Below are 27,554 nucleotides of genomic sequence, written 5' to 3'. Positions count from 1 at the left end.
AAGATAGATAGAAAAGCCCTGGGAAAGATTAAACTGAGATTAGTTTCTACAATTACCACTTAAGGCAGCCAGCTGCTTTGACTTGCAAATCATACTGTAGGTTGGTTTTTTGGATGGAAAAGCTTTGTAATTATAGCCTATAGAAGCTGTAGACCAGGAAGAGAAAAAACTTCCATGGTATTGTAGGGGAGGAAAACTAATTTTCCTTCTACCCTTCTGAGTTCTTAGCTGAGACTCCTATAATAAAAGACAGAGTAATAAGAGAAAAACAGACGTGTATTAGCACCTATACCTCATAGATGCTTGGGAGATACCCAGGGAAAAATGAGTAACTCTCTGAAAATCCTTGGAATTCAGGATTAAATACTATCCCAATAGGGAAAGGGGAGCAGGGATGTAGGCCTCTTAGGGGAGAGTAAATGACTTTTAGGAAAGATTGAGGGCACCCTTAGAAGAACACATGGAGAATATGATAGTTTGTTAGAAAATCTGTCCTGGGTGTGGTATCTTCTTCTAGTCTCCTCTCCTGTGACAAGTGTCCATCTTCTCTGGTTGACAAAACTCTTGGATAGGGGACTTATTGAGTTCCTTTTAGATGATCTGTCTTCAGGCAGATGAGGGGAGTTCAGACAAAGCCTGGGCTCGCATTTGCTGTTTTTCAAATGCCTTCAGTTCAAAATAATCAAAATACTGAAGTGGCATATTTTGGGGTGGCATGTCCTGCTACCTTCAGCGCAATGTAGATTAGAGTATCTGTGGTCATTGGCAGACCACTGATGCCGTATTCATCTTGTTTTCTTATAGTGGGGTCCCAGCCTTGGGCTGAACATTGATTTACCAACAAGAGGTAAGACCTGATAAAGCTGCTTGCTTGAATCAAGAGAGAAGATCCTGTACATCTCATCCTGTATTCTTTGCCAAGAATACATAATGACCTTTCCATCCCATAGTTCCTCATTAGGGTGTTGGCTTTAAATTAGGTGGCAGGGTGGCTGCATGAGAACCAGTTAGAGAATCGTTTAAAACACAAATTCCACTGTACATTCCCATTCCCAGGATGGTGTTAAAAACATACACACATGCATGCAATCACATAGGGCTGCTAATATCATTGTTCTGGACAAAAACTTTTGACAGTTTCCCATAGAATGCATCTAGTAATCTCCTACTAGTGAGTTTCCTGAGGGTGAAGTCTATAAATTCCTCATCCTGAAAACAATACAGAGCCTTTCATAAAATACACTGTGTATCCATATTTAGAGAGTTTCATACCATGAATGAGGAAAAAGCTTTGGTAAAGTTGAGTTTCTCTTTAGACAAATCCCTTCTGGTATGGATGGCTACATTTACTCAGTTTCTACAAGCTCAGAGGGTCTTTTATTTTTCATACTGTAGTAGGAGAATTAATTAAAATTTTCCATTTTTAAGAGTTTATTATGATTCATGCACCAGAATAAGAGATTTGCATACACTCTTCCATTTAATTCTTTCAGTAGTTCCATGAGGTGGGTGAAGATCTCTCCCAGTTGCAGTTAGTAAACTAAGGAGTCTGGAATTTTAAGAGATTTACCCAGTCATATGTAGGTCTTCAGTATTGTTGCTGCAATTTGAACCTGGGTTTGTTTTGATTCCAAAACCTGTGCTTAGTGAAGTTACTGGTTTTATCTTTCCTGTTTTTTGTCATGTCTTGTTTGTTATTGTGCTTGGCTACTAAATATCAGTATATTAAAAAGGGGCAGGGGGAACATGAGTGGCATAGTCGGTTAAGCATCCAACTCTTGGTTTTGGCTCAGGTTGTGATCTCAGAGTCCTGAGATTGAGCCCCCTGTCAGACTCCACTCTCACTGCAGAATCTACTTGAGATTCTCCTTCTCTCTCTGCCCTTCTCCCCACGCGCTCACACACACACACATGTGCGCATACTCTTTCTCTAAAATAAATAAGTAAATCTTAAAAACAAAAATAGTAAAAGGTCATTTCCATTTCTTAACAGTTTCTCAAAAGAAGAACAGAATTTTCTAAGAGTTTGGTAAAACATGCATGCTCCTTTTTTTTTTCTGGCAAATTTTACACAATCACAATCAGATGATAGCTTTTTATTTCTTTTAACCATAATTTTAGAAAAATGTGAATCCAGGATAGGAAAGCAAAAGCCATACCCAGTTGGAAAGGCACCAGTCGGAGAATGCCTGGTGAGTCTGGGGATATGACGTGTTTTCTGCGTTGCTTATAGAATGTTGGAAGCTGCTGTCCTCCCTCTGGCTTTCTCTCACATGTCCCCAAAGGGTGAGAAGTGAGAGGCCTTGTTTCTCTCTCTTTTTAAAAATGTCCCTGTGAATTATAACACCCTGCCTAGGAAAGTCACCGGGTAAATCGTGGTGGGGGGAATTCTCTTGGCTAACTTCTGGGAAATCGCAGGGTATCAGTTAATTGTCAGCACACTGAAAGCCAGGCCCCCTACACTGTTGTCATAATGTTCTCAGCCAGGATGAAGAACCTGGTGATAATGATAAAATGTCATGATCAGAGCATGAATAGATCTGGGTATAGAACTCTGTAATATGTAGTGGAGATATTGGTGGATATAATAAAAAGCAACACTTTGTATTCTTTATTCTTGGTGCCACTAAGAAAACCTGTTCTGTTACAGAATTGAAACTAGGAGAAATTTTTTTTTTTTTAAGCCAGAGGAATGCTCTTTTAAAATATATCTCTTTCCTACAACAAACTTGCTGATGGATAGCTATCTTGGTGTATTGTTTGTGAATCTTGCATTGGGAAGGATGATCCCACGTTTTCCCTCATAAAGCAGAACCTTTGATGTAGTCAGCAGTCAACTCCTGGAGAACAGAGACCACGTCCTAAGTATTTCTCGTATCTCTAATACTGAGCCTAGAAATGGCACATAGTAGGTGTTTGCCAATTGGCTCAATTTTACAGCAGGCTGGCCAACTCTTTGAGCTGCTGTTTCCATATATAGCTGTGCTGTTGATCCATTTGCAGGCTCTCTGAATACTTGGTACGACGACCCACATGGCCAACCCACAGGCTCTGTCTGCACCTCTAGTTCTGATGTGTTAGTTAAACAAATGTTGGTTACCGATTAAGACGTAGACCATGACCAGGATGATGGGATAGAAAACGTTTACTCGAGTTGCTGTTGAGGTTTTTGGATGAAAGGGTTAAAATTCAGACTGATCTTGAATATAAGAGACACAAATAAGCAGAATTAAGACCATTAGGGAGGTATAACTTCTGGAAAACTAAATATACCATGGGGACTGTATATATGTGAGTTTGGTAGCAGGGAGAGGAGGGACTCATTGTGAGTCAGCAACATACTGCTTTATCTTCCTAATTATTGGGCAGACATTGCCAGTTACCCACAGGAGCATAACATGTGGGAACTGCTGGGTAACATTTCCAAAATACTTAGCATTAGTCAGATATTTTTTTTAGAATTCTGTGTCCACTCTGGCTGAAGAAAAATGTGGAGAATTTGTCAAGGGTCCAGAGCATGGCAACTATATGCAGAAGAGCGCTGGAAAATAGGACCCACTGAAAGAGGCTAATAAATAAGGATTAATTATTTAGCGTGATCCAAAGCAGCTAACGGGTGATTAAATTAATGGTCTTCTGTTGCATGTAGGGTTATTATGTAGAAGATGATATAATTATTTCCACTGTGAATAGAATTAGGGAAATGGATTTACATTAGAGTTAAAGGAGATTTTGAAGGAGCATAAAGAACTTCGTGACTTTAAGGATTGTTGGGTAGTGGAAAGACTGCTCAACTGGAAATGTGAAACCATGTTTCTTACGGAATAGGAATGGGGGTGGGTACTGCTCGCCAGTTACCTTTAGGTGCAACTGGGGTAGAGATTGATGAACTTTCTAGGTAACATTTCGTGCTGTTTATTTCTCGTTGCATTTGACATTTTCAGTGAGTACATCAGTATTCCCTTCTTGTTTGTATTTTTCACAGTTAATACAAATGGGAAGTCCTTGCTTTTAATGATTCTGCAGTGCGTTTCAAGCAAGGGAGCGAGTTTAAACGACAAATTGAAAATTACTTCACCTGCAAATCATCTTGCCACTTACTCTGTTAGGAGCCTCACCATATTGTCAGTTCAACTTGCCTTTTCCTTTTCTTCTTTAGAAAACTCGCTGTGTGCCCTCCTCAGTTATTCTACAATGAGTGCCAAGTCTGCTATCAGCAAGGAAATTTTTGCACCTCTTGATGAAAGGATGCTGGGAGCTGTCCAAGTCAAGAGGAGGACAAAGAAAAAGATTCCTTTCTTGGCAACCGGGGGTCAAGGAGAATATTTAACATATATCTGCCTGTCAGGTAACAAAAATCAGACATTGATAATATTAAAACTGCTTCATTTTAAAACATTTAATTCTCAGGGGTCCAATAGGGTCATAGACCCAGCTTTTGTACACATCCGCTCTCCCACTCCAGTTTCCTGTTCTCTGTTGTCTTCTCCCGATCCTTATTTACTAGTGGCACCTCTACTTTTGAGGTTGGTTTGTATGGGAAAGGTTAATGAAGTTCAATTTTAAATGTATTTTCCAGTTCATTGAGTGTTTCTGCTAAGGGTTTGACAGATTTGTTCGTCCAGACTTTCCTTCACGAAGACATTGATGGAAAGTGGGTTCTCCTCTAGGATTTTTTGTCTTAGAATAATTCCTGGTCTTTGGGTAATTGTCATTACTAGCAACCTGAGTTTCACTGGCTTTCTTTTTCTTAACAGTTGCCAGTAATCAGTAATAGTTTGTCCCAAGATAAATATCAACACCTATGGAATGTGAGAAAGTAGACACAGCTCCCAAATCATTGCTTTGCCTGACAGCTATTCCTTGTCAGGAAGAGGCATCTGTTCTATTAAGCTTAGAATTTTGTTGGATTATTTTTTGTCTTCTGCTTGTGATTGTAGATGTGTGGGATTTACTGTGGATTCATACCAAATTTTTGAGATAAAATTTGGATAAGTTTTCCATGGAGTTGCAGTGATGCTAATCTGAATACCTGGGGCATTTGTAACAGATCTGATAATAGTTCTCTTAACTGGGCAATGAAAGGATTAAGCTTACCTTAATTCGTCTTTTCTTACTTCCTTCATTTGTGGCTTGGGAATAAAACTTTATTTTTGGACCCATTTTTGGATTTTTTTAAAAAAATAAGCTTCTGATCATTTATCAGAATTCATTTCAGTGTGTAGATAGGTTTGTTCCAGAAAGAATATGTAAAGATTAAAGAAAAGAAGAATATGTAAAGATAATAAGACTGTAGCTTAGTTTATTTTATTTATATTTTTTAAAGATTTTATTTATTTATTTGAAAAAGCGAGAGAACACAAGCAGGGGGAGCAGCAGAGGGAGAGGGAGAAGCAGACTCCCTGCTGAGCAGGGAGTCCGATGCCGGACTCAATCCCAGGACCCTGGGATCATGACCTGAGCTGAAGGCAGATGCTTAACCGACTGAGCCACCCAGGGGCCCCTGTATCTTAGTTTATAATAAAATGATAACATAGGGGCGCCTGGGTGGCTCAGTCGTTAAGCGTCTGCCTTCGGCTCAGGTCATGATCTCAGGTCCTGGGATCGAGCCCCGCATCGGGCTCCTTGCTCTGCGGGAAGCCTGCTTCTCCCTCCCCCACTCGCCCTGCTTGTGTTCCCTCTCTTGCTGTGTCTCTCTCTGTCAAATAAATAAATAAAATCTAAAAAAAAAATAAAATAAAATAAAAAAATAAAATGATAACATAACCTTTTGGTAAGAATGTCTTTTCAGTGGTTAGGAGAAAGCTTTTATTTAAATGAGTGTGAGAGAATTGACCTTGAAATATTGGTCTTTCTTTCTGAATTCCAAATAAGGTTTAGATTAGTAAAATTTGGTTATAATTGGAGGACATTTGCATTCCCTTAGCACGCTGGGCAGTGCTTGGCATATAATAGGGCCTCAGTTAATACCTAATGACTAATTGAAAGAAAGAAGTAGCCTTTCCTGATTACCTTCCTAGTATTTTGTTCATGAGATTCAGGTCTTAAAAATATCTTCATATTCTTGGGTGCCTGGGTGGCTCAATCATTAAGCGTCTGCCTTCGGCTCAGATCATGATCCCAGGGTCCTGGGATCGAGCCCCACATTGGGCTCCAGCCCCACATTGGGCTCCCTGCTCAGCGGGAAGCCTGCTTCTCCCTCTCCCACTCCCCCTGCTTGTGTTCCTGCTCTCGCTGTCTCTCTCTCTCAAATAAATAAATAAAATCTTTAAAAAAAAAAAAAATCTTCAAATTCTTAAATTTCAATTCTAGAGTTTTGCTTGCACCAATAATGAAAAGAATGCATTAACAGTAAATGTTTGTGTATGTTTGGGCTGAGCCGAACATGAGCTGAGTAGGGACCCATAGTGATTCTCATTTTATTAATTTTTATTCGGTCTGTGTTTCGTGGAGATTTCTTGAAGATGGGCAGTTAAAGAAAAGGTGGATGGTCTAGAAGTCCCTAGAGTTTTGCCTGGTACGTACCTCTAACTGGAAAAGACTGCAGTCCTGTCTGCATGTGAGGCATAAGCTGCTGTCAGCCTATTTCTGATCATGAAGTCTGCAGGAGTGAAACAGGGACTCTGCCTGCCTGTCTTGGAAATAGCAGAGCCATTTCCCCTGCCATGGGAGATCCTGACCCGGACTTATCCAATAACTGCATTTCCCTTGCCGATTACCCAGACTTCAGGTTTAAAGTTTGAAACTATGAGAATTGCTTTTTCAGAATTCCCTTCTAATGGAGGAAAATTGTCCTGATAGTCTTTCTCCTTTGCATGGATTTGAACTGCAAGAGGATAGGTTGGTAAAGTAGATCTGACATTTAAGAGGATGGTTTAATGGAAGTTGGGGCAGGAGAAGGCCAGGCCAACTTTGACCCCCAAGTTTTTTGCATTTTGATTTTTCTTCTCATTGAGGAGGGAGCAGCCTTCTTTATCTTCTAACTTATGTGAAGCTTAGAGGCATATTGGTCACATCTCTGATAAGGTAATATTTTAATCAACAAGTAATTAATTACTCAGATACTTATTAAGTACTTTTTATGTGCTGAGCACTCTAGGCACAGAGCATACGGTTAGGAGAAAAACCCATGAAACTTACTTTGTTTGATGGGGAAGGAGCAGTAGACATTAATCAACTAGTTATTAAAATAAATATGATTATTAACTGTGAAAAGGCTAAAAAGGAAAAAATGCAGTGATGGGAAAGCATGTGTGAGGAGAATTTGGCCTGGCTGGAAGAAGCCAGAGCTACGAGAAAAGTAGAACCTCCCTGGTTCTGAAAAGAGATTGTGTATGGGCCACGAACATTAAGCAGAGGGAAGGGCAGCCTCATTAAAAGACTACGCAGGATTTTGAGTTGCTCCTTTTCTCCTACTCAGTCTAAGGATGACCTCTTTGTAGCTCGAATTGCATAGGCGGCTGCAAAGTGGAAGCAGAGCCCTGGAAGGAGAGCATCCTTCCTGCTATTAGTGTGAACCACCAAGCTTTCTGGGAGGCCAGGCTCTTCCGCTCTTGCGGTTTGCCTGATGCAAACCAGCTCTCCATTTGGAACAGGCAAAATTTGCTCAAATTAGGGCAATGTCTGCAAATAGTATTTAACCATTTTTCAAACAGAAGGAGTTAAATTTTTTTAAGGGAAGAATATCCCAGCTTTCAAAGCTTGCCAACATACGCATGTAAGCATGGGTGTTTTATATATCCGGTGTCTTCCTGATTTTTGTGTGTGTGGATTTCACCACCACCCCCAACCCCAGTGTCTGGCAGAATTTAAAATCTGTGAGGTTGAGGTCTGTGATCATAAGAGTTATTATTTTTGGAGAGAATTGCATATCCTCTGGAGGAATCCAGAAAGATGCTGGAGCAGGGGAAATAAGATTATCTTTCTTGGGTTATTTAGCCGTGATTGTGTAAGGAGAGAAATAATCTCTGCAGTTCATTCACGGAGCCCCAGGATAGAATTGTAATGTTTCTCACTGGACTTCCCAAATGGCGTCTGGAATGGTGTGCAGACGCTTATGGACTGACGTGCTTTGGTTTATTTGCATTCTTAAAGCCTGGGGTTTCCACTCTTTTTTTTGGCAATGGCTAACATTAAAAAGACTGACAATACCAAGTGTGAGCAAGCATGTGGAGCAATTTGCGCTCTCACGCTTTGCTGGTGGCAATGTAAAAATGATATAACTGCTGTGGTCAACTGTTTGGCAGTTCTTTGTGAATTCAAACATGCACTTCTGACTCAGAGACTCTAGTCCTAGGTATTTACCCAAGAGAAATAAAAACATGTCCACATAAAGACATGTACACAGAGGTAGATAAGTCTTATTTATAATAACCAGTAATCAGAACTTAGATGTCCATCAACATGTGAATGAATAAACAAATTATATTCTGTCTGTGCAGCGAAATGTTCCCTAAGGAATGAATTACCAGTGCATGCAGCAACCCGTGGATTACTCAAAAGCCTTATGTTGTATTAGAAAGAAAAGGAAGAAAAGACTACATGCTGTATGATTCTATTTATATGAAATTCTAGAATGGACAGAATTTAAGCTGTAGTAACAGAAAGCCCATTGGTGGTCGACAGGGTTGGGGTCGGGGACTGACTATAAAGAAGCATGAGGGGATTTTTTGCAGTGGTGTAAGTGTTCTATATGTTGATCGTGGTGGTGGTTACTTGGGTGTAAACATTTTTCACAGCTCTTCAAAATGCATGCTAAAAATGGGTATCTTTTATTATATATAAATATATCCCACAAAATCGATTAAAAAAAAAAACCTCTTACAGAGTCACTAGTTGGATGATTATAAGAGTTTATTGACCTTATCTCTAGCCTGCTCTGTTAGGAGGACAGAAACTAACCTCTCCTTTATACAAATGAGAAGTTATCCTAGGTGGCCTTTTTGAGCCCTCAGACAGAAGCAGGTATGCATCGTGTAAACCTGAATTTGCATCAACTGGATCTAAATGTCAGTGCCTTCTAAGCACCTTATAGCACCTGGCACATTGCCGAGTACAGATACACTATCCACTGTGCTTAAATAGAAGATGTTATTTAAATCTGTGGCTTACTACATACCTGATTATACTTTAGACTTTGAAACTTAGAACTGTTAACTCATTCAAAGTATAAAGCGAGCCCCACCCACAACAATTTCTACAGTTGGTTGCCGCCTCCATGATATTTGGGTCCATAAAACTAAACTGGAAACATGCTAAGAAATTAAAAAGCAGTTTATTATTAGAGGCCAGTTATCTACTGAACATTCCATAATTTCATGCTTAAAATCTATTTTCCTGATCCTAATGCTAGCCTTGACATTCATAAGTGGATAAAAATCTTACCTTGGCTTCTACTCATTGTCCCCATAAAAAGAAGCGTGAAGAAATTTTAATTTTTGTGATTAATACATTCTTTTACATATTTTGTTGAATCAAAATCTTAATCTTTTGAAAATGATTTCAGATTTTTAGAGAGCAAAATTATTTTATTTAAAAAACATTTCTGAATGGTCTTTGATGAAATAATTTATGTAAATGGATCCCCGATGGAAGGTAATGATGTGGGATGGGAGCCTAGAACCTGGCAGTACTGCTCTTTATCTCAGTGGCTGCCAATCCTAGGTGTTCCTTAGAATCACCTCGAGAACTTCTCAAAATCCAGATCGTGCTACTACTGCAGTCCCAGGGGTAGTGGTAAAACATACTGTATTTGGAAAGTATTATGCTGAAGATACTAAAGCTGAGATTGAGAAGTCTTCTCGGTCTGCTTGACATAACGATACATTCTTGGTACTACATTCTATCCAAAACATACTTGTTAGTCTCTTTTGTGTTGACTGGCCATAGTCAAACCTCTGAATTTTTCCGGGCTTCACTTTATTCAACTGACAAGTTCAAAAGTTTCCTTTGGGTTCTGAGTCTGAGGATTTTGAACTCCTTGGAAGTTTTATGCCAGATCTTATTCCATACATGTCATGTAGGGAGAAATTCAGACTGTCAATAATCCAAATGGACACTTAAAGCATTTATGAGGGTTTGAGAGCATTCTTTATAGGTTGTTACTGGAATTGGGGTAAGCAAAGTTAATTGTAAGTGATCTGGCATAGAAATTTTTTTTTAAAATTGATTTATTTATTTAGAGAGAGAGAGTGAGCAGTGGCAGGGATAGAGGGAGAGGGAGGAAATCTCGAGCAGACACCCCACTGAGTGCAGAGCCCAATGTGGGGCTCAGTCTCGCAACCCTGAGATCATGACCTGAGCCGAAATCAAGAGTCTGAAGCTTAACCAACCTCACCCAGGGATTCCTAGAAAGAAATTCTTTTTATCCACTTTCTAATTCTGACTGGTTCTTATCACAAGGTCTCTAAATATTAGAAGAGAGAGAAGGGAAGAATACAAGACAGATGAAATTTGACCTTGATAGGAATGGTTTATTTAGGAATGGTGAATTGACTTTCCAAAAAGTTCTTATCCAGGAAAATGAAAAAATCCACACCGAACTCAGAGGTATACAAATGTATTCACAGGGAAAGAAGAAATACAAAGCAAGTATAATAATGATATCTATTTATTATTCTTTATTATAGAAGTAGTAAATATTACTGAAACTATGAATCTTTCAGAAAATTATGTAGAAAAAAATAAAAATCATTTGTCTTGTTTGTATTATTTGTTGTAATTCCACTTAATCCTCACAACATTCCTATCTGTTAGGTGGTATGTTCTTCATTTCACAGATGAAGGGGGGACCAGTGTTCATCAAAAGTCATGACATCCCAGCTTCACCATTTTGGGAGTGACAGACTGGGAAATCCAGCCAGTCCTTATTACCCAACTGGCCATGGTTGCACTGACCCAGCACCTCATTTCTTCTGACTTAGGTCATGAAAGGGGTGTGCTATAGAGAGGGCCATGTTTTAAGGAGTAGATTCCTTCCTAACCCTTCAAAACTGATAAGACATTGAACAGTTTTGACCTACACTGTCTTATCATTTGTGAGGTTATTGACTAATAAACTCTCCTACATTTGTAATATGCATCTCTTTATTAGAGAGATTTGGCATATAAATCCAGCCATAAAACTTTAAGTCGCTCTAGAAGACAATGCAATAAAAAATTATTTCTACTACCTTGATTATAATTCTTTCTAGATCCTCTTTTATTTTATAAAAATGCAGTATCCTGTTATACTTTCAATGGAGAATTTGGCTCTTTTGTGTATGTGCATAGACATATTTGATGAAAACGTTTGTAACAATAATCCTTGGTTAGGTGGAGTTAAAAGTAGGGAGAGGGTTTTCTGAAATGTCCTCTGGCCACATAGATCCTGCCATGCACTTATCACTTGATTCAGTGCGTAGTACAATCAGGTTGGCACCGAGCCCACCTTCGAATTAGTGATAGTAATAATACTAGTAGTAGTAATGGTATTTATTGGGTTCCTATATCATGCATGGTCCCGTCTGCTTTACATATATTAACTCATTTAATCCTTACAGCAGTGTTACGAGGTAGATAACAGTACTGTCTTCATTTTGTAGATGAGGAAACTGAGCATATAGGAGGAAATTATCTTGCCCAAGATCGTCAGCTTATGAGTTACCAAACAGGGATTTGAACCCAGGTAGTTTGATTGTGGAGCTGTATCCCCTTAGCCACTGTGCTCTCCTCCCACAGAAGAATTTTATGAGAGAGAATTTCCCAAACCAGACCTCTTTTCTGTCCCTCCTTACACAACTTTAGTGATAATCATGTCTTGGTATTACTCTGCCTTCCTACAGCCTTGGTTGGTTTCGGCTGGATGGTGACGGTCCTATACGCCAATACCCGGACTGTTAAGAAAGCATATCAGAATGACAGTGGGTGTGTTTGACTCTCAGAGAAAATTTGGAGAGGGAAATTCTGAGAGGCTCCTGACAGGAACACTGCCATGTATGAACTTGTTTTGTTCAGTTATGTAATAGAAAAAAAGTGGATGTCTGAACATTTTTTTAGAGGCTCCTTAGTGGTTCCAGAGCTCTTCCTGTGAAAACTGGTGGTAATAATATTTGTGTCTCCTAAAGCCTTGTGAATAGGACATTCCAAAAATGGATAACTAAGCCCTTAACAGGTATTATCTCATGTAATCCTCACAGCGGTCTTGTGATGTGGCTCCTGCTTTGCAGACAAAGTAGCCAAGGTGTCAGGTGGGTGAGTGCACGGCGCAGGGCCCGGCGGCTGGAGAGCCCACGGCGCAGGGACACACGTCCGGATGTCTGGGCCCACGGCCCTCCAAAGTGTGCACGCTTTTTAATTTGTTTTCCAGGACAGGGCTCGGTCTGAGAAACAGAACTCTCCCCTTCCTTAAAAACAATGTGACAGCGTTCCTTGAGCAAAGTGTTTTAATCTCTGAGGGTTTAGAGGATATGCTGTCAACCACTTGAGCTTTTCTAGTGGTTTAGCACGCCAACGGAGTTTTCTTTTTCCATTCTCTCATGTATGCGTTCCAGTACTAAAGCCAGATGGAAACAAGGGAAAACTCTTGACAGAGACTGGTGCCAAAACATTTCATTTAAAAAGGAAACTCCATCTGTGTGCTCTTCTACCACACAGCCCACTGTTAAGAGCAGGAATCTCACAGCGGATTCACTTATGTTCAATTTGATTAACGTTGACTGATGGCAAAGGTAAGAGCAAGCATCGGTTAGGGCGATTACAAACTGAGGCAGCTCTGCTTTCTGGAACATGGCCAGTAGGCCGCTGTGTACCTGGCAGCAGCCACCGACCAGGAAGGCAGGGTCTGAATCCATGCAGATGCCCTCTTTGGTGGTGGTGATTGTCTGAGTTGCTGCTTGTAGAAGTTGGTGCTCTTTGCTGTTACATTGCAAGTTGAACATCATCAGGATTTCATGTATGGGTCGTGTAGTCAGACACACTCCAGGATGCCACCAGTCACTGCTACTCCCTGCTTTCTTCTATCCCCAGCTGTACAAAACACAGGCTTCGGGGTAAGACTGACGGAGTGGGAAATACTGGCTGTATTAGCTCTTTGAGACTCAGTTTTCTCATCTGTAAAATGGAAATAATATCTATGTCCCCCAAGGGCTTTTAAAAGATGAACTGAACAATATCTGTGTGTAAATAAGGCCTGATACATGGGAGGTCTTCAGCTTTATGAGCAACGTTATTATCTGGACATTAAATGGGACACCCACCTTTCCTGCCATATAAAAGTAATTCATCTGCAGTTTTTTTTTAGAAAACACGTTAATACACGTCTATGACAGGCTTCTGTGACCCATGTCACAGAAGACAGAACCACAGAAAAGCCCAGATTTGTCTTGGCAGTTTCCTCCCTCACCTTCCATATTTTTTTTCCCTTTCCCTCTCAAGCTTGCTTTCCCCTCCCCTCTTTGTCCTATCCCTGCCAGGGAGCTCACGGTCATCCTGGCTCCCGATTTCTAAACCAAGCTTCTCTTAATTCTCTATGTTGCAAAATTATTCTGCACCAGCCCCTGCCAACCTAGAAATGGAGTGGGCGGGGTGGGGGGCACATCACACTTGTGTTTCTGGAAGTCTGAAGATTTCCCCTCTGATTTCATGGGTGTTTGTGCCTTACTGGGTATACTGGATGCTGAAGTCGTTGTGTTTAGGACTCTTTATCCAACTTCGTGGGGAGTCAGTACTGGCTTAGTTGATGGAGTTCCTGTTCCTGAAATGGGAGATGTTATTTTCCTACACCTATCTTCATGGGATCAAAAGAAAATTGGAAACAAAATAAACCAAAACATTCTCTGGGGTCAGTCAAGTGCACTTTAAGCAAACAGCAGAAGTGGGAGAGGCTGGTACAAACGCCTGTGGACCCAGCTTTTCAGCCCAGATCAGGTTCTTATTTGCCCAAGTCTTTCCTGTTACCCTTCCTTTAAAGAGAGAACAAGTATGAGTGATAGTCATCTCCCAGAATCCATCCCCATTACAGTCATGCTACACCATATGCAGAATTTTCTGCAAGAAACTGTAAATAACCCCAAGGACAGTGAGCTTTCCAGGTTGTCCAGTACCGTGAAGAATAAATGACCAGCTAGTTAACTGTGCTCTGAGCTTGAGCACATCTCTCCCCGGCCTCCCGTGTCCTATTCGTAATAGCACTTCGCACTGCTGGATTGTGTTTGTCGGTTTGCTTTCTGTTTACCTCCCCAAACTGCCGGCCCCTAGAGGGTAGGAACCAGGCTGTAGACACCTCTCTGTCCCCGGTGGAATGGATGAAGTGCCCTTGGGGTGGGGGGAATCAGGCAATATTCCACTCTCCTAAGACTGCACCGTGGACACACTTTCTGGGGTGGAGCTCCGGGCTGTGAGCTCACACATTCACTCTGGGTTCTACCAGCTGGAGCTGGTTTGGCCCTTTTCGTTTTTTGGTTTTTTGGTTTTTTTGCTGTTGTTCACACTAAGTTGCTGCCAGGTGATCTTGTTTTCTCTTGGAATTCATCAGGTTACTGAGCAGGAGTTTTTATTCTACCCATCAGTCCAATTACTAAGCAGAAAATATGGATTTCCCTGATTTATTCAGGCTCTTAGAATCATCCAAAATGAGCAATTTATAAATGCTTCCATTGTAACATACAGTGGGGAAGCTAAATTTGTGAAGTACCTGCATGTTTCTCCTGAAGAAAGTTCATATTATAGAGGAATAAATGACCATTTAATGGCACTGAAGATATCAAAACTTTCCCTGAGTGCTCTTTCCCCACAGGAATCGTATTCAGTTCTTTATTTCCTTAAAAAGGACTTTCAGGGGAAAAATGGAAACTCTGGTTTTATTAAAACTCTCAGAATATTCATACTGCCCTCCCCACACACACATACGCTTTTAACTCAAATTGTTTTTCATCCACCACACATGGATCCCACGTGGCTTAGGTTATAGACCCCAAGTCCAACTGCATTTCGATGTCTATATTCAGTCACAAATTATGCTGCTCTCAGAAGTCTACGGGGTTGGGTGGGGAGGGTGCTTGGCAGGTGGGTCTTAGATGGCAAGCCCTGATGCCTTGAGCTCTGAGTTCTCATTTTCATAAAAGGAAGCAATAGAATTGAGAATGGCCCTTTCTGGTTTCCAGCTAATACGAGCGAGCAGCAGTTATATAAGTGTTTTTCTCTGGTCAGAATCCTTTCCATCTTGCAGGTAGGTAAGAATCAACTGTGTTTGGGGATCCATGACTGTTTAAGTGTATTTCTCCCAGTATATGTACGTGTGTTATCAGGAACATGGAAAGTGCCACCGACAAAAAGAACGAACAACAATAGGAACAATCATGATTTTGGCTTTTCAGCTTCTTGTTTTTTAGTACTCTTCCCCTCTGTAATTTTCTATTTGGTCCTCTCTTTTTCATTTAACACAGTAACAAAAATTTTTATTATCCACTCTTTGTAAAGGTAATTTTAATGGATTTTTGAGTACCATAGAGTATTTATCCTTTGATCTGTTGCTGGATGTTTTGTTTTTTCAATGTTCACATTGAGAAATCAGGAATTTGGGGCGCCTGGGTGGCTCAGTTGGTTAAGCGACTGCTTTCGGCTCAGGTCATGATCCCGGAGTCCTGGGATCAAGTCCCGCATCGGGCTCCCGGCCCAGCGGGGAGCCTGCTTCTCCCTCTGATCCTCTCCCCTCTCATGCTGTTTCTCTCTCTCTCAAATAAGTAAATAAAATCTTTTTTTAAAAAAGTCTTAAAAAAAAGAGAAATCAGGAATTTGGTCTTCCCTTTTTTTTTTTTTTTTTTTTGGTAATACCTATCTTACAGGTGAGGACATTGAGAATCACACGGGCTACTTGTTAAAGGAAACGTACACACTGCCAGCGAGTGGTGGGGTGAGGCTGGAACCTCAGCACTATGCGCTCTGTGCAGGGCTCAGCAGTGGACCAGCGGGGGTTTATTTCAAAACCCACATCTGCCAGAACTCCTTAAAAGTAAAATATCCCATTGTGTTTTGTATGCTTCATGGCCAGTTAACCATCCCCATGATACTTCACGAAGTTCTAGATCGAGTTCTCTTTGAGGTACATGTGATGCCTGCTTCCATTAGGGTTAGGGCATTATTTCATTTCCCTCTGCATTTGCAGGTCTACACAGGGGTGCGCGCATGCGCACGCGTGCGTGTGTGTGTGTGTGTGTGTTTGCAGAGAAGGAGAAGAAGAGGGTCTGTGTCTTACCTAGAGTCAGCCCTTATGCTCCTCAAAAGAGGCAGATCTTCACCTTTTTGGTCTGGTTCATTTACAGATTCATTAGACATCTTATATTGTTGTTAGATGAGGAATGGAGGAAGTAGTAAATGTCAACCAAACATATGCATACTGTTTTTCTAGGTCAGTGCATTTAATTAATGATTCACATCTGGCATTATACCAGATCCAATATTTGGACCTACCGAGCAAATAGGCTGAGAGACATTAACTTCTTAGGAAGTTTCATTTAGAACTCTAGAATTTTATATCTGGTAGAATCTTTAGTCATTCCCAAATCAGACACCAGTGTTCCCATGAAAACTGAGGACCACAGGGGGTGGATGGCTTGCTTGACATCATAGAACAACTACAGTAAGGCAAAGAAAGGAAAACGGCATGTTCAGATCTTCTTGCCAGTTTGGATTTTGACCTTGGGACTGACTCTGAAGTGGGTTAGATGAGAAAGAGATGGGATTAGTGGTTAAGCTGAATTTGAGGCCAGATCTCCGTGCTATTCCTTTTCACGTGTCTCTCCAGGAGCAATTTGTACCACTCACTCCTGGGAGGAGCCTCTTGGCTGCTAATCATGCAAGTGGCCATGTCTCTCCTAGGGTTTGAATGTTGCAAGACACTGGGCATGGGTTCAGCTGTCAAGGCTAAGTGTTTACTCTTATTCCCCTTCTCTGTTACTTCCTATGGGCGTGTGGGTCCATAAAGTGGAGAGTGCCCAGTGAGAGTGTTTGAGGGGAAAGGCCAGAGTGCCGATTGTCTCCAAATGTACTGCGCCACCAGATCCACTGGGTTAAGAGACAAAAACAATATAATTTTTATTTAAAATGTAATTGTTTTCCAATTTATATATTCATGCATGCTTTATAATCACCATAATATTTTAGACCAGTAATCCGAGTGTATAATTTACAAATATGCGTATATTGGCAGTTAATACTCATAAATTTTTTATTGAGAAGATATAGTTAAAAATGCTATAACTATAGCATAGTTAAAAATGGTTGGCGAGCCCTAGCTGGAGTCCTGGGAGACGGAAGCCTTTGCTACAGTAATAATTACTTCTCACCAATGGACTGTAATCTGTTCTAAAATCTCTGGCCGTTAGAGGTGGTTCCCCAAAGTAGTGAGCATACAGCTGCCATTTGGAATCAACCTCAGCCCACACTTCCTGCCCTGCAACCCACCCCTAGTGATTCCATGGCTTTCTGTAAGGTCAAGAGCCAGCCAGCTGCTATGTGAACTAAATGTCCAAACAGGCAAGGGGCCTGTCACAGGGCTTAGCACTTGGTATTTGCAAGTGATGGGCTCTCCTTTTGGAACCTGAAATTCAGTTGAAATAGTTATTTGTTTCAGTTTTAATATTAGGTTTGATTTGGACTGGATGTAAACGTCTGTGACTTGCTTTTAGTCCACTATCATCAGGTCGGGCCTGGTTTATTTAGTTCTGAAGCTTTTGGCCTTTTGTACTGTTTAAAACAGGGAAACTTGTATTTCCTTTCTGGACCTGACATTTATTGATTCATCCAGGGGATCCTCATTCTTTGCTGATATAGCAAAGTCCCTGGTTCCCCTATGAGCAGTTCTGTTGGAGCCAATACATTTCCTTTTTTTGTACATAAGTACCTTGCTTTGTCAGGGGTTGTATATCATATGTCAGAATCGTATAGACCATTTACTTATAGCTCGGCTCTGCCAACCTTCTTTGGGAATGAAATTTTTTGAACTTAAATTCAGATACTGTCTACAAAAAAACATTCAAAAGTGCCCCATCTTACATAAAGATAAACAGAAGTCCCAATACCCCCTTTTCCATGGAATTTGGAATTTGGAACTATTAAAAAAGATCACTTTTGTTTTCGGAAATAACCTAGCTCTGAGATTGGACTTGATTTTCTGCATGTGTTTCAGAGATTATCTTTGCCCCTTTCTGCATTGCTCCTCACTTCACATGTCCTATTCCAACTACTATTAGGTACTAATCTCCATTGGTCTCTTTCGCAACCCATCGCGGTTGGCCACTGTTCCCTCACTCTGAAATTGTTTTCTCTTTTCCACCAATGCAATGAAAAACACAGTTCCTCCAGAGTAACTGACCAGGTTAGGAGAGAGAGAATATTGTTTACGAAAACTTTTTTAAAAACTGATAATAATTTGAATACCTTCTCCAAGGGCATCTGCATTTGCAGAAAGTGGCATCCCCTCTAAAGCTATTGGTGTTGGTGATCGTCACACGGAGAGCACTTACTGAGCAACTACTACTGCCCAATATACACCTTCCCAGGGCATTAGATCTGGGGTTGGTGCACACACTGTGATAAGTGGTAAACATCTGGGCATCCTGTTTTGATCATTACTCTATAGTGCTTATTTCCTTGTGTATCTGTTGGAAGCATTCATTTGTTCAGCGTGGATACTTAAGGACTCTTACTTGGAAACTTCTTGTATGGTGACAGTTTTTACCTCGAATTTTAGAGGTCAGTCGGTTAAATGGACTTCGAGTTCACTTAATTTGGCTGCTGTTGGTTTTAGCACTTTTACAAAGAGTGTAACAGAAAAAAATGCAACCTGACACTGAGGAGCCTTACATCATTTTCATAAATCAACTTACTAACCAAGGGCACTTCGGGTCATAAATGCCTCCTTCAGTTTCCAAAAGGTGTGTTGGTGGTGTTTTCTTAAATCACTGTTAGCCAGCCTTCCAGATAAAATTCACTGGCTTTAAGACTGTGACATGATAGGGATCTTATTGCCAAGATTTTTCTATATAATATTTCAAACTCGCTTCCTTCCAAAATCTGATTTTATTTTGAGCTACAGTACAACTCTGTGAATGTTGAAGTCAGAGGAAGAAAGGCATCTTCTTCCCCATAAAATGAGTTCTCTGAGTCTGGACTGGAAATATTTTGCAGGTCACAAGCAAGGGGAGAGTTTTGCAGAAATGAGTTTAAATTTCCCTGTGACCAGTTTAATTTTTGCCTAGAGGTAAGCATAGGATGGTAGTACTTGAAGTCTTTTGAGGATACAGCCCTTGGCATTATACAATGTGGTTAGTGTCATAAATACTTTGGTCTGTGCAGTCTTAAACATAAGATTTGGATTGGAATGATTTACTTAGATTGGTGACTTGGATTACTCTAATTTTAGCCTAATCTCATGAGCCCAATTAGAATTTTCAAGTTTTGGGGCACCTGGGTGGCTCAGTTGTTGAGCGTCTGCCTTCGGCTCGGGTCGTGATCCCGGGGTCCTGGGATCAAGCCCCGCATCGGGCTCCCTGCTCGCCGGGAAGCCTTCTTCTCCTTCTCCCACTCCCCCTGCTTGTATTCCCTCTCTCACTGTCTGTCTCTCTGTCAAATAAATAAATAAATAAAATCTTGAAAAAAAAAAAAAGAATTTTCAAGTTTTGCTTTTATGAGAGATGCTTTGGAGAGCATCATTTTCCTAAATATCTAATGAGTCTTGAAAAGATGAGAGTTCTGTGTATATGCTGACAAGTCAGGTACACCATATTGGTAAGAAGTTGCAGAAGCCCTTCTGATATGAGGCTCTTTTCTGTCATGCAGAGTAACAAATGGGGGAAAACCTAGGCCCAGAAATGGCTAATCAAGTGAGAGTTCTTTGTGCATAGTCTGTGCGTCTTCCATTTCTAGGATCAAAGCAATCAGAGGTAACTCAGTGTAAGGGCAAAGGCTTTGGAGACAGAAAAAATGTGGGTTTGAATCTGGGTTCTATTGACTAAGTGTGGGAGCTGTGTAAGCTAGAGAGCATCACTTGGTGTTTCTGAGCCTCAGTTTTCACTTGTGCAAAATGGTGATTACAAATATCTGTCTTGGAGGACTATCGTGAGGACTGAAAAGATACGTGAGAAGACATACATAAACAACCTTGCTTGGCCCCAGAATATAATGAATGCTTAATAAATGTTAGTTTCCTCATCATCCTCATCTGACATTTGAAAGCCTCCTTCTGTTGGTGACAAGGAATGAGAGTCCTCGGTCATCTGTCAGAGACTGAACTGGAAAAGGCAAGAAAGCAACTGGTGACTTTGAAACAGGAATCGAAATTTTCTGGAGGGGCCAAAGATGGTTTCTAGTCCAAGGAGCTCGACACGTATTAGGAGCCTGATTACAAGTTTTGTCACTGCATCTTGGCTTGTATGAAATTATCCCTTCTAAAGATGGAGATTACCCATCTTTTCTGAAGAGCAAATGAGCAACAAGCTAATGGAGTTTCAGATGAAAGACAGAAGGCTGGATGCTTAATGTCATTAAATGTGCTGAAAGGTTTGGGTGTGGAGAAGAGCAGGACTGGCATCAGACACAACTCTCTTTTGGATCTCAGCCATACCCCTTTCTAGCTGTGGCCTCAGAATGTAGCTACCCTCCGTGAAGCACTTTCCTCACCTACACAACAGGGACAACTCCTACCTCATGGGCTCAGTGTGGAAATTAAATAAAGCCACCCGTAGAGAGCCTGGCACACCATAGGCCTCCGCGAACGCTGGTTGACAGTTAAGCACAGAGCTTGTCTGTGTATGGGGGAGGGGAGAAGGATCATGCAAAGTGCACATCCCTCTTCAGATTGCTTATGAGCCCGGAGAATATACTGAGCGCTTAAGCAGTGGTCCCTTCAGGGGAAGAATACAGTGGGAACCACATCTGCTTGCTTTATGGTGACACCCAAAGTGCCACGGCCCTGACCTCAGCATGAGTTGCTGGACCTGTTAAGAGCTAAGTTCCAGTATTTTCTTTTGAAGTCCTGGTCAATCAGTGTATTACAAAAACACAGCGCACGAACACTCACCCAGTGGTCAGTGTGAGAGCTTTTTTGTTTTTAAGCCGATATCCTATCAACTTTTATTTTCTTCTTAAAATGTCTTTGTTTGGGTGGAGAGCCTTGGCCTCCAGTAGGCAACAGGCAGCTTTCGCAGGTCTGCGCCCAGTCCCCAAAGAGCTTGGATTCCGAGCAGTCTGATAACACGCTTTAAGGATATAAAAGAAACTTCGGAAAACCAATTTCTGGTGTATCATTTTATTTTCCCTGTGTTCATTTTTATGCAAACTAATGCCATTCATTTTGGATTTTCTTCCACCAGTAAAAGCCTGCGTCTGAGGCCTTAGTCTGTAGCATTTTAAGTGTGTCCCTTCATCCCCGCAGGCGGTGGCGAAGCCCCCCGCTGCCAGTGGGCCAGCCTCTGTAACTTGGCCATGAACTCTTTCCTGAGATCTTCTTCTTTTCTGCATAACTCCGGTCTTCTCTAAGGTGCAGTGATTTGCTTTTCTTAATTCCATGGACCCACATGACCAGACACCTAGTGGGCAATGTCTTCTTCATGTTCAGTTACCCAGTTACTCGCCAGCTGGAGATGACAGTCTCTTGTGCTTTTGGGTGTGCCTGGGGATCAGCAGCCAGTAGCTGCATGACAGAGTGGGGAAAAAGCGCTTGGGCTTTGGGGTCAGACAGACTTGGGTTTGAATCTTGCACTGATGGCAGCTGTGTGATGTTCCCTCTGTGCCTCGGTTTGTTCGGCAGTAAAGCCGAGTGTTCGGTGTGGCTGTGAAGTGCACAGATGACACGCGTGCAGCGCCAGCCTGTTTCCCAGCACAGAGTAGATGCTGGTGAAGTGAAGCTGCTGTTTTGTGCTTGTCATCTCCTGCGGGCTCCCCCCGTTGGTTTAGAGCCCTGGCACTGCCTCTGTGGAGGGGGGCTTGCTCAGAGATGCAGGGCTGGAGCCTCAGACCCCCTGCGGGTCGAGGGGTGCCGTGCTTCGGGGAGCCCCATCCCTCCCTCTCACCACAGCTCCCGACTGCTCACTGGAGGCCTGCCCAGGCTGCTTCCGCTGAGGGCTCGGACTCCAATTTCACTTCGCCACCTGGGTTTGAATGTCCCTAATCGTTCCTGGTGGTGAGAATTCTGTGCTACCGGTTCACCCTGCAGTCATGCCCAAAGTGGCCAGGGCATTGACCTTCCAGCCTGTTCGTCCTTCTCGGCCAAGGAGGCAACCGGGACCGCAGGGGCCGGATCAAAAAAGAGATGATCAAACTGAAGCCTTTTCCTTCCACCAGTGGGATGAAGATGGGGAGCTATAGCAGGTTCAGTGGCTGCTGGGGCAGCCGGAGCAAAAGAATCTGGATGCGTGGCTTGTGGAAGCTTTGGCATCAGACTGGGGACTCCTTGGTCGGGTCCCTTGCAGTGGCTGCAAGGAGGTTGATCACTGGAACATCTGTCTACAAGGCATCCCCCTAAGGATGTTACCCTCCCTTCCTGCCATGTTCAGCACAATTTCTGTAGACCAGTAGCTGAGCATAAAAGATCTTTCGGATGGAAACAACGATAGAAATAGCTAACATTAATTGAACACTTATATGCCAGTTACCGGACTAAGCAGCTTCTGAAAGACAGAAGGCTGGATGCTTACGTACGCTCTCATTTACTCCCTTTCTACCAACCCTAGCAGAGAGGCATGGGTGCATGTTAACCCCTTTCCTCAGATGAGGAAAGTGAGGAGTTCGGGGGTTTCACTAACTTGCTAAATGTCCCAGGGCCAATAAATCCTGGTGCAGGGACTCAAACCCAGTCCTCTGTCTCCAGAGCCTGAGCACTTAACCTCCATGCATGGACAGAAGGGCTTCCTGAAGCCCCTTTCTGTGTCAGGACACGTCCCCGTCCTCAGAAAATACTCCTCTGTCACCAGAAGCGAAGGGGACATTATTGATCATTTAGTTTAGCACCACTGCCTTATAGCAACCTCACTGTATAGGAAAGATGGTCTGTATTCTCCCTGGTGGTGGATTGCAGGGGGAACCAGACGTCAGCGGCCTCTCACCATCCGGGTCTTGTACGTACCATTCTATGTCTGTAGTCACACCAGGGTCAGCTCACATGCCGGTCTTCGTGCTTCTTTCACTTAGCGAAATGCAGTGGTGAGCAAGGGGGACATGAGGGTTTCTTTGTAGAGATGGGAGTGTTTGCATCATATATACCAGCAGAGAATGCAATACTCTCTGTTCCCCAGAGCCCTGGCTGCGCTGCCTCAAGGGAATTTTTGCTTTTTTATTAAGTGTGTAGGGCTCTGCTCAGATGAGCCTGCTCTTCCTCTCAATCATGCAGAGCAGTTCAGGATTTCTTCAGCCATTGCCTCCCACCTTGCTTAACCAAACCCATTTTACGATAAAATAGAAATAAAGCAACCCTCCTCATTGGGACCCACCCTCCTTAGAATGAAATAACTTTATGTCCCCTGTTGTCACCTTAGTTAAGGAGCTGGGATAATCTTTCACACCTAGGTTTCATAACCCCTCACACGCATGCCAGAGATGATAGGTGGGCCTGTTTTCCATAGAAAAGTACTGGTCACTTTCATCTCTGATGGTGGATGACCAGCTCCCTGTCCCCCTTCTTCTTGTTAGTTGGCAGCCCTTACAGGGGTCATCAGCCCACCCTGGGAGGTCACTCTCCTTCCGCCTCCGCTCCTCCAATGCCACCCCCACTCCACCTAGGAACAGCCAATAGTACTTAATTACTCCACATCTGCACACCCTTAGCCTTTTCTCTGTCCATTTGGAAGAAGACGCTGACCTCTGCTATTATATCAGCAACTCTAAGCCTTATGGCCTCCACTGAGCTCGAGTTAGATTCATCTGTTCAGTAAATATTTATTGAGATCTTACATGGACAAAAACAAAACTGCTTTTGTGGCATTTAGATGGGGAGAGAGCCATAAATTAAATAATCAGCTATGAAATACTGAGTTGATTTCTCTGAAGGAGAGCACAGAGCTTAATGTCTTCCGTAGGAAGTGAGTGAGAAACTCAGATGCGCCGGTTGGAAAAGAGTGTACTAGGGGTGTTGGGAAAGAGGTGGGAACAACAGGGCCTACAGGCAAACACCGTTCCCTGGGGCAGAAGGGAGCAGACCAGTTTGAGAAACAGAAAGCCCGTGTGACGATAGCACAACAAAGGGAGGGTAAGGGACATTGGGGTAGGCCAAAGATACGTCCACGTCCTCATGCCAGGAACCTGTGAATTTTACCTTATTTGGAAAAAAGGTCTTTGCAGATGGAATTAAATTACGAATTTTGAGATGAGATTACCGTGGATTATTCTAGTGGGACTTAAATAACATCACATGTGTCTTTATAAGAGCAGCAAAGGGAGATCAGATGCACAGAGGAGAAGATTATATGAAGACAGAGGCAGAGATTGGGTGATGTGGCCACAAGTCAAGGAGTGTTGGCAGGTCATCGGGAGCTGGAAGAGGCAAGGAACAGATTTTCCCCAAGAGCCTTTGGCAAGAGCATGGCCTACTGACAGCAGTTTTGGACTTCTGGCCTCCAGAACTGTGAGAAAATAAACTTAGGTTGTTTTAAACCCCCCAATTTGTGGTAACTTGTTAGGACATCCACAGGCCATTTCCCTCTAACATTTGTTAGTGGCACTCAGGATTTTCGAGATTCAGACAAGGCCCATTCAGGAATGCTATAAGACATACAGAAGACTTTATTCTTACCTTCAATTTAATTGAAGTTCAAGCAGGAACATGTTTGTATATTGAACATTTTGCATATGCTCACAAATATATGAAGAAATGAAGTATGTTGGGGGATGTCTTTTTTTACTCTTATAAGCCTCATAATGTGGTTTCCTCCTCTGAGTTGGAAGGCCCTATGGTCACATCTTTTCTGGTTTTGCTCGTTGGACAAAATATGTTGAGAGCATTAAGCAAACCAAGAGGGAAAATATTCCTTTTTCCGCCTATGCTTAGTAGATGAGGTACTTACCTGGCTCCTAATGTAATTTTTTCCCCTTGACTAACAATACTTTAAAATCATTCAACCTAGAATTTTGTTCTAATGATAAAGAAAGTTTTAATTATGGGGTTGGGGTTAAATTGTCATGATTCAGAACATTAAATTCTTCTTGGAGAGCATGAACAGTTACAATTCTGCCACTTCAGAAATTCAGTTTTGTCTAGAATAACTCAAAAAGAGAAATATAAAATGATATTTGGTTTAACATCCTTCAAATTAGCATTTGGTTGTGCAAAATATTAGAAATGAACTTTATGGAAGTTTAGAAAAGGTTTGTGGAAAAGAAATCTATACTAATAACAGGTATATATAATATATGATAACTATTTTTATACTAACATGTATTAATTATGTGCACTTACTTAAATAGGCCACTTGGTCTAGAAGCTTGAAATGTTTGTCTTAATGGGATTTTTCAAGTATTTATTGTTTTTTAAATCTTTTTATGGAAAATTACAAACCTGCCACAGTAAAGAGAATTGCGTACTGAATCCCATGTACCCATTGTCCGGTTTTGATAATTAACTCACCTGGCTAGTCATATTGCCTTTATTACCCATCCACTTCCTCTCACTGAATTACTTTTATGCAGGTCCTCTCATTTCATCCTTAAATATTTCTTTTTTTTTTAAGTTTTTATTTATTTATTTGACAGAGAGAGACACAGCAAGGGAGGGAACACAAGCAGGGGGAGTGGGAGAGGGAGAAGCAGGCTTCCCTGGGATCATGACCCGAGCCAAGGCAGACACTTAACAACTGAGCCATCCAGGCACCCCTCATCCTTAAATATTTCTATATGTATATATTTAAAAGACAGAGACTTTTAAAAAGCACAATCAAAATACCAATATCACAGCAACAAATTCCTTAATATCATCAGATCAAGTCAGTGTTCAGCTTTCCCAATTGCCATGTATATTTATCTCTCATGTGTAAAAATTCAAATAGCATAAAAATTTGAATGAACTATAAAATACGTATATATGTAAGGTAATGTTCATTATATCTCATACATATACATATGTGTTTATGTACAGTTCTAATTAGAACCCAGATAAGGCCTAGACAGCACAATTTTTTAAATTTTTTTATTTAAAGTCAGTTAACATTATGTATTATTAGTTCCAGAGGTAGAAGTCAGTGATTCATCAGTCTTAGGTAATACCCAATGCTCATTACATCACGTGTCCTCCTTAATGTCTATCACCTAGTTACCCCATCGCCTCCCCCCCCAGCAACTCTCATTTTTTCCTATGATTAAGAGTCTTTTGTGGTTTGTAGCCCTCTCTGATTTCATCCTTGTTTTATTTTTTCCTCTCTTCCCCTATGATCCTCTGTTTTGTTTCTTAAATTCCACATATGAGTGAGATCATTTGATAATTGTCTTTCTCTGATTATTTCACTTAGCATAACACATTTGATAATTGTCTTTCTCTGATTATTTCACTTAGCATAACACCCTCTAGTTCCATCCATGTCATTGCAAATGGCAAGATTTCATTTTTTTTTTTGATGCCTGACTAGTATTCCATTATGTATATATATACCACATCTTCTTTATCCATTCATCTGTTGATACTCATCTGTTGATATCTCTTTCCATAGTTTGGCTATTGTGGACATTGCTGCTATAAACATTGGGGTGCAGGTGTCCCTTTGAATCACTACATTTGTATCTTTGCGGTAAATCCCTAGTAGTGCAATCCTGCATCATAGGGTAACTCTATTTTCAACTTTTTGAGGAACCTCCATACTGTTGTCCAGAGTGGCTGCACCAGCTTGCATTCCCACCAAGAGTGTAAGAGGGTTCCCCTTTCTCCACATCCTCACCAACATTTGTTATTTCCTGACTAGTTATTTTTAGCCATTCTGACTGGTGTGAGGTGGTACCTTATTGTGATTTTGATTTGTATTTCCTGTTGCCAAATGATGTTGAGCAATTTTTCATATGTCTGTTGGCCATTTGGATGTCTTCTTTGGAGAAATGTCTGTTCATATCCTCTGCCCATTTCTTGATTGGATTCTTTGTTCTTTGGGTGTTGGGTTTGATAAGTTCTTTATAGATTTTGGATACTAACCCTTTATCTGGTATGTCACTTGCAAATATCTTCTCCCATTCTGTCGGTTATCTTTTGGTTTTGTCATCTGTTTCCTTTGCTGTGCAAAAGTGTCTTATCTTGATGAAGTCCCAGTAGTTCATTTTTGGTGAGAATTTTTACATCCATGTTCATCAGGGATATTGGTCTGTAATTCTCCTTTTTGGTGCGGTCTTTGGTTTTGGGATCAAGGTAATGCCGGCTTCATAGAAAGAGTTTGGAAGTTTTCCTTCCATTTCTATTTTTTGAAACAGCTTCAGAAGAATAGGACTTAATTCTTTAAATATTTGGTAGAATTTCCCTGGGAAGCCATCCGGCCCTGGAGTCTTGTTTGTTGGGAGATTTTTGATTACTGCTTCAATTTCCTTGCTGGTTATAGGTCTTGTTCAGGTTTTCT

The 27,554-nt window shown here is 41.5% G+C and overlaps 1 protein-coding gene across 4 annotated transcripts in view; it reads left to right on the top strand.

Annotated features, from left to right (window-relative positions):
- The window catches only part of STXBP6 (syntaxin binding protein 6), a 242,185-nt gene that overhangs the window by 68,254 nt on the left and 146,377 nt on the right, over positions 1–27,554 (top strand). For 3 of the 4 annotated variants that reach the window (XM_032404855.1, XM_032404853.1, XM_032404854.1), the window contains one exon: positions 4,160–4,348. In XM_032404855.1, the coding sequence (XP_032260746.1) occupies positions 4,195–4,348 (154 nt within the window). In that variant the 5' untranslated portion in view covers positions 4,160–4,194. Of the gene's footprint in view, positions 1–2,115; positions 2,193–4,159; positions 4,349–27,554 lie in introns of those variants that run through there. The other variant, XM_032404852.1, reaches the window with a different exon arrangement.

This window comes from Phoca vitulina, unplaced genomic scaffold, assembly GCF_004348235.1.
Source record: "Phoca vitulina isolate PV1807 unplaced genomic scaffold, GSC_HSeal_1.0 scaffold7, whole genome shotgun sequence".
Taxonomy (NCBI): Eukaryota; Metazoa; Chordata; class Mammalia; order Carnivora; family Phocidae; genus Phoca; species Phoca vitulina.
The sequence above is the reverse complement of the archived record's forward strand: the minus strand, read 5'-3'. Positions and strand labels throughout refer to the sequence as shown.